The 9,970-nt window shown below is 39.9% G+C and overlaps 1 protein-coding gene across 1 annotated transcript; it reads right to left on the bottom strand.

The window, feature by feature from the left end:
- Nucleotides 1-1,867: 1,867 nt before the first annotated feature.
- On the bottom strand, nucleotides 1,868-9,604 carry LOC145670158 (uncharacterized). The gene is made up of 2 exons (XM_081738529.1): nucleotides 8,202-9,604; nucleotides 1,868-1,919 (listed from the first exon to the last, which is right to left on the bottom strand). Exons 1-2 carry the CDS (start codon nucleotides 9,602-9,604, stop codon nucleotides 1,868-1,870), a joined length of 1,455 nt encoding a protein of 484 aa, XP_081594655.1.
- Between the last annotated feature and the right edge of the window lie 366 nt (nucleotides 9,605-9,970).

Raw genomic sequence — 9,970 nt, 5'->3', positions numbered from 1 at the left:
TACAATGTAACAAGACTAATTAGCATATGTAATTTTTATACTTGAGAAAGTCTTCTATTCTGTACTTTCCTCCTGGAGATGTATTTTGGCGAATAATCTTCGCAAGAAATACTCAAAGTTTACATAAAAAAAATAAAACTGGGAGTAGGCGGCTTCAGCCTTTAATCAGGGGTTACTTTCCACCGGTCCAAAATATAGTTTAGAGAGGAAATTATTACTACTGGCACCTCCTACTTTCTAATTTTAGGTAAATATCCTATAAAGGTAGATGCTGGAATTAATTTCTTGTCGGAAAATAAATTGCGAACAATGGCGGATCTGCTTCATTCGCTTCACTCATTAAGGCTTAGCTTTTTCCTTCTTTCTTTTCTTTTTTTCTTTGTTTGTTTGTTTGTTTTTTTTGTTTGTTTTTAATCGCTGGACGTTTTGGGGGGCTTGAAGCTTACACACATAGGACTTACTAACATTATTTTTTTAAAAAAAGAAATCCTGAAATTTGGCTAGGCCTCAGCCTGAAATCCCCAAACCCCGTAAACCTTCCAATGATTACGGTTGGATGGTATTCTTGGGCACAAAGAGCTACCAAGGGAAATCAGTTCACGGGGATTTTTTTTTTCGTTCCTGAGTTGACATTTTTGTTGGATATATGCTAAAAAATCAGAATGTGGTTCCTGTGCCGGTCCAGAAAATACACAATTTTCTTTACAAATATCGATAAATCATACTAAGTACTGATACCAGTACCATGATTCTAATATCAATATTTGTAGATTTCATGCAGTTTTGTGTAGGAAGTGAAATGTATAAATACTAAGGGAAAACATTGCACAGAAACATTATGTTCCTATGTTCAACATATTTTTTGTATGTGGTGCAAAGTATCCTGACCTATGATGTTACTTTGCACCAAAGTTTATATTATAGTAATCACGCTCATCGTGAATGTTTACAAATGCACTTCCACGAATGTTTTCCTTATATATCTAGCTATTATATGTTTAAAATATAATGTTCTAAATCATTACGTTTATAAGTTACATGCGATTTTCTTTAAAATTCATTACATCTGCTGCAAAGTAACCCCGTTTTACGGTACTGGATGATCTTTGTCTTAAACAATATCACCTACTCACGAAGCTGTATACATTTCTTGGAAAAGCAATCAGAACGAACATAATGTTTCTGTGCATTCACTTTACGGTACCCAAAGAACTATAACGTCTACAGGTAATCTATTATTGAAATCTAGGCCCTGATCTTGGACGGGCTCCTGGGAGGGAGGGGCAGTGAAAGATTTCTGCGATGGTCTGCCAATGGGGAGCGGCGAATGCCCTTCGTCCCGTGCTGCAGAGATTTCTTTGAATTTAGTGCAGGTGTCTTCTGTGGTGCGTATTGTATTCAAATTTTAAAAAGTGGATCAAAGAATTTTCCACATAAGAAATATATACCATATAGGCCTATCAGAAAGAGTATTATTGCTGGAATTTTAAACGAAATTTACTAAACTAATTTCGTGCAAATTACTAACTCAATCCTTTATATAAATTTTATATCTCTCTTTATTGTTAATAATTATAAGAAACAATATGTTGAAAGTTACTGTTGAAAATAACACTTTTTGAACCTCGTCACCGTTATCACTCTTACAATTTTCTCTACGAGACGAGAAATTTTTCGAGTCTCGTGAGCAACACTAGTTCATCCAAGTCTTAGATTTCAAATATCATTTCAGTGCTAAATGATCCGTATATAAAACCTATAAATTATAAAAGTAATTATACGATCACAATGAAGAGCATATAGGAACGCCTAAGATATTCAAATCATTACACAATATACTCCAATAAGAAATATGGTTTAAATATTGTTAAATTACATCCTTCTTAGACTTCTCTCCTGAAGCAGAAGGATTCTGAGAACTATTAGATAAGGGAATACATTTTGTACTTAAATTTACAAAACGAGACGAGAAGTGAATCCTCGAGAATCCAGACAAGAAAGAAGTTTTCGAGAATTTATAAAGACGAGACAAGACTTAGGGTTCAGGAGAAGTGGTGTGATCACCAGTGGGAACTGGCAAATCATCTAATTTAGATTCCAAATTAATATAGAGGTTTCCCTTTCATAAACCTCGTTAAACTTAATCAGTCAACTAAGCTTTATTAAGCTGAACGAATGTAACTTATGGGTCCACATGTAAACGTTTATTTACAGATATTTCTCTCGAAGATGGTTTGAATTATGTTGTCCAAATTTAGCGCTATCATAATGATCGTGTATCTGGTTTCAAAATTAACTAGATAAAAGGCCCATTTAAGGGCTGTATGTCAACTTGACATCGAACAACTTGCACCAAATTTACTTAAAGCTGGCCATTTTTCACTTCCATTCTTGGCAATTTGCCGAACAGGTAATTTTGTCACTGAATATTTTGTCACAGTAATTTCGTCAGTGGTAATTTTTTCACCAAAATATTAGCATATAGGTAATTTCGTCACCGGAAAATTTTACACAGTAATTTTGTCATCGGCAAATTTATCACCACAGCATTAGCATATAGGAAACTTTGTCACGAAATTTTTTCCCCTTTGTTGAACTAGGTATAAACAAAGTAAACGACCAAAACAGCTTATTTATCTTAATCAAACTTGGAAAATAATTTAGTTGGTGTTATATTGTCATTTTGAATTTATTTCTACATCCATATTAATATATGTATCTGTATACGAAAAACAACGTATCAGTCTCGGTCTTCTTTCGATCAATATTTGCAGCTCCTCCCTGACAAAGCGGTTAGCGTACGTACCTTTGGCGTGGTAGACCCGGGTTCGTTTCCTTGCAGGTTATGTGCTTCGGATCCCACGTTAAGCTATAGTTCGCATCTGATGTGGCCCCGCTGATATAGTCGCAAGAGCCTGAGCAACAGGAAATTTGTTTGATATCCTCGGTACCGAAAACCAACATTAAACCCCAATAAATAAATTCCAACACTTTGCATTACATTATACTTGAATAGCCAGAGCACATGTCTTTGAAGCATGGGGTTCCAGGTTTGAATCTTGGTGGGAGATCATTAAAAAGTTTCAACTCATAACGGTAGCTTACATTCCATCTTAAACCGTACGGCGACATCTCGTACAGCTTTGATGTTGAAAAGGGACGCTAGATTCCAAGCCAACCAACTATGCAATTTATATTTTGATATTTTAACAAATACTCTGGTTTAATCTGATAGTTTTCCTTTTCCCATGATCTTGCCTTATACTGAAATTCTAATCTCTACCAATCGCTGCTCTGTTGAGTGAGCTGTCGGCTCGACTCGATAGTGAATGAGCTGTAAGCCGACCCGCTCGAGCCGTTCAGAACCCTAAACCCGAGCCGAGCAGTTTTGAACTTGTTTGGCTGGGGCTCTCTAACTTGTAACGATTTTTGGTTCGAGCCCAAATACTTGCTCCTCCAGAAATCAGACCCAGAACCACGTGAATAATGCCTTCCCTCCTAGACTTCACGACTACCGAAGTCAACAGTCAACTCGCTTTTAGTATTTAGATACAAATCGCCTATCTTTCATGTATATACACGGTGTTGTAATAATAATAATAATAATAATAATAATAATAATAATAATTTGTAGTAGCAGTAAGTATCATTGATAATAATTATATTGTCAATGTAGGATATCTGAAGAATGTATTTGAAACTACACACAACATTGGGCTCGATTTGGCTCGACTCGACTCAAATTCGAGTCGAGTTGGAGGAATTTTTTCGATCCGAGTTTTCGAGTAGAGCTCAAATATGTCTGTTTCGAGCCGAGTTGAGTTTCAATGAAAACTCACTCGTGCCCATCCTTAACTGTCTCTCGTTCACGGTTTTGTTTAGGACTCTCAAGTAAGGCTCGATCGATATGTTGAATCTCGGTCTAGTTTCGATTTACTAAAGTCTGTCTCGTCTCGAAATTTAAAGAGGAGAAACATGATACTTAGAGTAATCTCGGTCTCGGTATCACCATTACAATATGTGACGTATGTTCAAGTTTAATTCTAGAACACTTGGAGCAATTTCAACGAAGTTTGATACACATATGACATACAATCACAATAATATTGTAGGGCAAGATATCTCCGGTCTCTCTAGCGGTGGATAGAAGGGTGACGTATAAATAATCGAGAACGACCTACATTCATGTCGAATACACATTTTTAAAGAGTCGCTATACTGATTGTTGAGAGTCCAGATGACATTTAAGCTCAAGTTTAGTCTAATAGAACAATATATCTCCGTAGAACCTTATGCTAACTGTTAGAAATGAATAGAACTATTGAACCTACCAGAAATTTTGAAAACAAATAAATTGCACGTCAAATATACATTTCAAATATTTTGAATTAACTTTTATTCTTCCGTGTATACAGTTCAAAGACTAAACCATATTCGATTACCGATTAAAGAAAGAAAAAAAAAACGAAAAAAAAAATCATAATTTAACGTCAAACCATTAAGGTCTTTCGGCTGAAGGAGGTGAATGATTAATGAAAGTGAAAGATGATGAAAAATTAAACTTTGTGCTCTCCTACTCTGAATCAAACCTGGAACCAGGTACAACAAAGGAAATACGCGCTAGTCACTACACTAGCAGAGAAAATTGCTTATTGCATTCTTTCGAGTACAAAGGCTATATGACACGGTGACCTTCAATTTAATGTAGAACCATAAGCACCGCAATACGATCAAATTTCAAGGCTCTCCTCATCAGGACTCCAACCCAGGACACGGTGTAAGGAAGGCGCAAGTGCATGATTGTAAATATTTTGCCGTAATTTAAATGTGTTATACGGAGTATTCATATAGTTTTTGGCCAAGAAGAAGAAAAGAAAAGTTGTAAGCTGTTGTAGTTTTATTCATTGCTTATAGCATTGTTTCAAATTCTTTAGAAATAAATAAATAATAATAAAAATAAAAAAAACTTCCACTGAAATCTAGTTACATAAATCTAGTTTCATACTATCCTTCGATATGGACAAGAAACCCATGTGCAAAAATCCTGCTGCTCTGTAACAATAGATAGCAATTTCCAAGAATTGTCTCACTTCCCTCTATACTCTGTACCTTCAACCGTAAAATACAAGCATCATATGATCTCTGCATCTTTCGGAATGATGGGAGAATTTTGAAAACGCTACGTCTCATTCAGAGCTTACGAAGCAGAGATGGGTATTTTTGCTAACTCACACTCACCTACCAAAATCTTCCTCTTCAATGCTGCACATGGAATGCGTTTCTTATGTTCTTGTCTCTGAAGCAAATGAGTCCACGTAAGCGCGAAGCGAGTGCGGGCTCGCGATCACACTCACTTCTCTCAACTGTGATCGCGCTCACTTGGGCTCGCGCTCAGTAATCTTCACTGCACTCGCGTTCGGTCGCACTCGCGCTCACTAATCGTAACTGGGCTCGCGCTCACTTCTCTCTACTGGACTCGCGCTCACTCGCGCTCGCGCTCAGTTTTCCCAACAGAGCTCGCGCTCACTTGGGCTTGCGCTCAATTTTTTCAACTGGGCTCGCGCTCATTTTTTTCAACTGGGCTAGCGCTCACTCGGGCTCACGCTCACTAATCTCAAGTGGGCTCGCGCTCACTTTTTTCAACTGGGCTCGCGCTCGCGCTCACTAATCTCAAGTGGGCTTGCGCTCACTCGGGCTCGCGCTCACTTCTCTCTACTGGACTCGCGCTCACTCGCGCTCGCGCTCAGTTTTCCCAACAGAGCTCGCGCTCACTTGGGCTTGCGCTCAATTTTTTCAACTGGGCTCGCGCTCATTTTTTTCAACTGGGCTAGCGCTCACTCGGGCTCACGCTCACTAATCTCAAGTGGGCTCGCGCTCACTTTTTTCAACTGGGCTCGCGCTCGCGCTCACTAATCTCAAGTGGGCTTGCGCTCACTCGGGCTCGCGCTCACTTCTTTCAACTGGGCTCACGCTCACTAATCTCAAGTGGGCTCGCGCTCACTTTTTTCAACTGGGCTCGCGCTCGCGCTCACTAATCTCAAGTGGGCTCGCGCTCACTTTTTTCAACTGGGCTCACGAGTTTGGACACCTATGCTGTGTACTATGTACGTGCTATTGTGCCGAAGTTATTCTTCACCGAGAAGAAAATACGTAACCTTTAAGCTGCTACTCTTGCTTTTAGAAGAAAATGATAGGACCAGATTGCTTTTATAAGAAAGGAAGATGTTAGCGCATATACGAAAAATAATATCAATTTCTTAAGCTACACTATCAATCACTTATCTACAGAGTTACAGAAGCACTAGCACACAGATTATAAATATTTTTGCTTTAAACAAGGGCATAAATTACCCATTATCGCTTCTCTAAAAATAAATCAATAATCGTCAATTGTACACAATCTTCAAGCATTTTTTTTTAACCAGCTAGCCTACGCTAGCTACTACCCGAAGAGGGTTACGCCCTCTGTAGGGGAAGAGATGTTTAGTATATTCTGCTATTCAGAAAGCAATGGTTGGGCTATGGGTAGGTACAGAAAACTTTATTATTCAAACTTTCACAGTCATTATGGCCTTTAACCATAATCATGAGGAAAGGTAAATACATAAACTGCAGTGAGGGAAAACCATAACTGTAAGTGATATGATGTGGAATGATGAAATGAAGTGCGAAACTCACTACAACACATAGGTTTTGTTAGTTGAACTAATGCTGGTTATCTTTAGGGGCTGCGCTAGGCATCAATGAGGACAGAGGAGCCCTGTTAGTACACAAGGTGTCACTGTGCATGTGATGGCCATATGTGAGGTAGATGAGCGGCTGTAGTGTATGGCTCGTAGTAGACGGCGTCTGGGTGGTCTGGAGGTAGAGTGTAATGGTACAAAGTGAATAGTAATGAGAGCGGAGGGAACAAAGCGGCAACGGGAGAGGTACTTCGGGCATGATCGTCAAAAGTTTGCTGAAGAAGTGGATGATTGTTGTGCAGGCGCTGGGTAATATATTTAGTGCGTAATGTTTCTAAATGATATAAGATATGCGGAAATGTAAGTCTGTGATAGACATCTTGAGTGGGACTTGGTAATTTGATACGATAAGCAATTCGCAAGGCATGACGTTCCAAGATGCATAATTTCTCATAGTATGAGGTCGGAGCAGATATCCAAGCTGTAAATCCGTACGTCAAAATCGGGCGGAGGAAAACTTTGTACGTGTTAAGAAGTGTATGAGTATGGAGTCCCCAGGTAGTTCCAGCAAGACCTTTCAGAAGATTGAGGCGAGAGTACGCCTTCTTGGAGATATCTTTCAGATGTGGTGTCCAGGTTAGTTGATGATCGAAGGTTACTCCTAGATATTTGACACTGCGAGTAGGTTTTAAAGGTACATCTTGTACAGAGAGGTGTAAGAGTGTTGGGTTGCGGTGTACACGTGAACGATGCTTCGGGGCAAGAAATACAATACATTGAGTTTTTGCTGGGTTTATTATCAGTCTCCAGTGGGAGCACCAATCAACAAAGACATTGATAGCATCCTGGAGAGCCAGATTAAGCTGATGAATTGTTTTGCCCGTCGCAAAAAGTGCAGTGTCATCGGCATACTGAAAGAGCTTAACATTTTCTGGGACTGCTGGGAAGTCGGAAACGAATAGAATATATAGTAAGGGCGACAAAGCCGATCCTTGGGGAACTCCAGAATGAAGAAAAATAGGAAATGAAAAACTAGTGTTGATACAGACATAAGCCAATCGACAGCTAAGAAAATTAAAGATGAATCTAAGGTAAGCAATAGGCAGGCGGAGCTGTTTGAGTTTATAGATGAGAGCGGGATGCCAGACCTTGTCGAAAGCCTTCTCGAGATCAAACAGGACCAAGCAGGACGGGTTGCCTGTGTTAAAGTGAGTATAGATGGAATTTGAGAGGCGGAGCAATTGGTCATTAATGCTGAAAGAAGGTCTGAAACCAGCTTGCTCGAGTGGAATGACGTGGTGATGTGCCAGGTATGAATGAAGACGTTTGACAATGATGCGTTCCAGTATTTTACTGAAGGTCGATGTTAGTTGAATAGGACGGTATGAGCTAACAGAAGCAACAGGTTTATGTGGTTTGAGAAACATATGGGTTTTCGAAGTTTTCCAGTCAGCAGGTACAAAGCCAGTGCGAAGGATAAAAGTAAAGATGTGACAAAGCAGATATAATACTACGTACGGACTTTCTTTAATGTGTCTATATGTAATAGAATCCATGCCAGGGGCTGTGTTACGTCTGTGAGCTACAACTGAATTGATGTCAGATATAGAGATCGGTGTAGTAAGAGGATTGTTTTCAGGCAGAGTGTGATTAACATTAGGCTGTAGATGAGGAGAATCCAGATTGAGTTTGTCGACTGGATGAGAACGATGTGGAATTTCAGGTACAAGAGGCGTAAAGATGTCCTGGAGATATCTTGCAAATGCATTGGCCTTGTCTGTATCAGTGTGCAGCGGAGTATTATTGTCGATAAGAGGATATGTTGTACGAGTATTTCGACCTGTAAGCTGTCGGAATCTTTTCCAATACTGAAGGGGATGTGAAAGTGAGCCGAGATTGTTGCAAGCTTTGACCCAGCATCGCAATTTGTAAGCCTTAAGATAGTTGTGCACCGTTCGTTGCAATTGCCTGTAATGATGAAGAGAGTCAAGGTTGCCAGTGGCAGCAAAATCTCTATAAAACTGTCGGGACCGTTTGATCAATGGTAAGTATTGAGGAGGTAAAGAGGGTCGAAAAGTCGAAACTGTTGACTTAGGGATATGTTTGTCTGTGGCGTTATGGATAGCATTAACTAGAGAATCCAAAGTTTCAGAAAGTTCTGATTCTGTAGCTGGTGGCTGTAAATGATGAAGATGATCCTGAAGATACGATCTGTAAGCTGTCCAATTTGCTTTATCGTAACGATAGACAGTACGGGGAGAAGAAGACTGAGAAGTGGTAGTTACACGAGTCTGAATGTCTAGCTTGATTGGAGCATGATCGCTACCAATGAGATCAAGAACGTTAACACAGCTACGATGTGACATGTTGTTCGAAACAATAACTATATCTGGAGTAGTCTGACTCGCGGGACGAGTCGGTTTTGGAAGTGGCAGAGTCACTCCAGTAGTATGACTGGTGATGTAGTTGAGGAAACGATCCCGTTGAGTATGTGTCCGGCTATGTAAATTCACATCTGCCAGAATGATGTAGGTACGGAAGGTATTGGAGATATACTGAAAGAAGCTGAACGGAATATCATGCCCAGGACGGATGTATATAGTTGCTACAGTCACATACAATTCCTGATAATATAATGATGTGATAAGGTATTCAGGAAGATTAGGCAGAGTCGGAGAGTGACTACGAAATGGAATAGAAGGTGAAAACCCAATCGCTACTCCCCCGTTGGCTCGCCTAGCAGGGAAAGTGCTATCTTGGCGTAACAGTTGGAAGCGAGGTATGCGGCATGACAATCTGGGTGTGAGATGTGTCTCATTAAGGATAAAGGCATGGATTTTTTCTTCGAGTAAAAGTGCTTCGAAGAGCGGCTTATGCTGTGGTAAAGAACGGATGTTTAAGAACAAAAAGGAGAGCGCCATAATGCAGAGAATGATGACAGGATAGCTGTTAAACCTCCGTTTCGAGTACATTTGAGTGATAATAGACGACATTGCCGGAATATGTTGGATAGATATTGGCGTGGAAAATTGCCTTAGCCGCGATTTGAATTTGTTGGGCGATGTGATCTCGAAGGAATGGATGGATATTTTGTAGCGAGAAGGAAAGAAATGTGAGAAGCTGATGGACAGTTACAGGTTGCTGTAAAGCTGGATTGGCGGGTGGTTGGATTTGGTCCGGTATGCGTAATGGTGCCACAGTCTCTGGCTTTGTTGGTTCAGGAGCTGGTTTGGATCGGCATTTGTAACTGTATGTAGGGTGAGAATGATCTTGACATGTGGAGCAGG

The sequence above is a fragment of the Thermobia domestica genome, chromosome 14 (genome assembly GCF_964235325.1).
Source record: "Thermobia domestica chromosome 14, izTheDome1.hap1.1, whole genome shotgun sequence".
In the NCBI taxonomy this organism is placed as follows: Eukaryota; Metazoa; Arthropoda; class Insecta; order Zygentoma; family Lepismatidae; genus Thermobia; species Thermobia domestica.
Note: the sequence above shows the minus strand (reverse complement) of the source record. Positions and strands in the feature narration are given on the sequence as shown.

Bases quoted from the DNA above. Each gene is read 5' to 3' on its own strand.
- LOC145670158 (XM_081738529.1), bottom strand. From the start codon at position 9,604: ATGGCGCTCTCCTTTTTGTTCTTAAACATCCGTTCTTTACCACAGCAT. The intron at 1,920-8,201 runs GTACGTAGTATT...CTTATCTAATAG, and splicing joins AGACACATTAAAGAAAGTCC to TTCTCAGAATCCTTCTGCTT.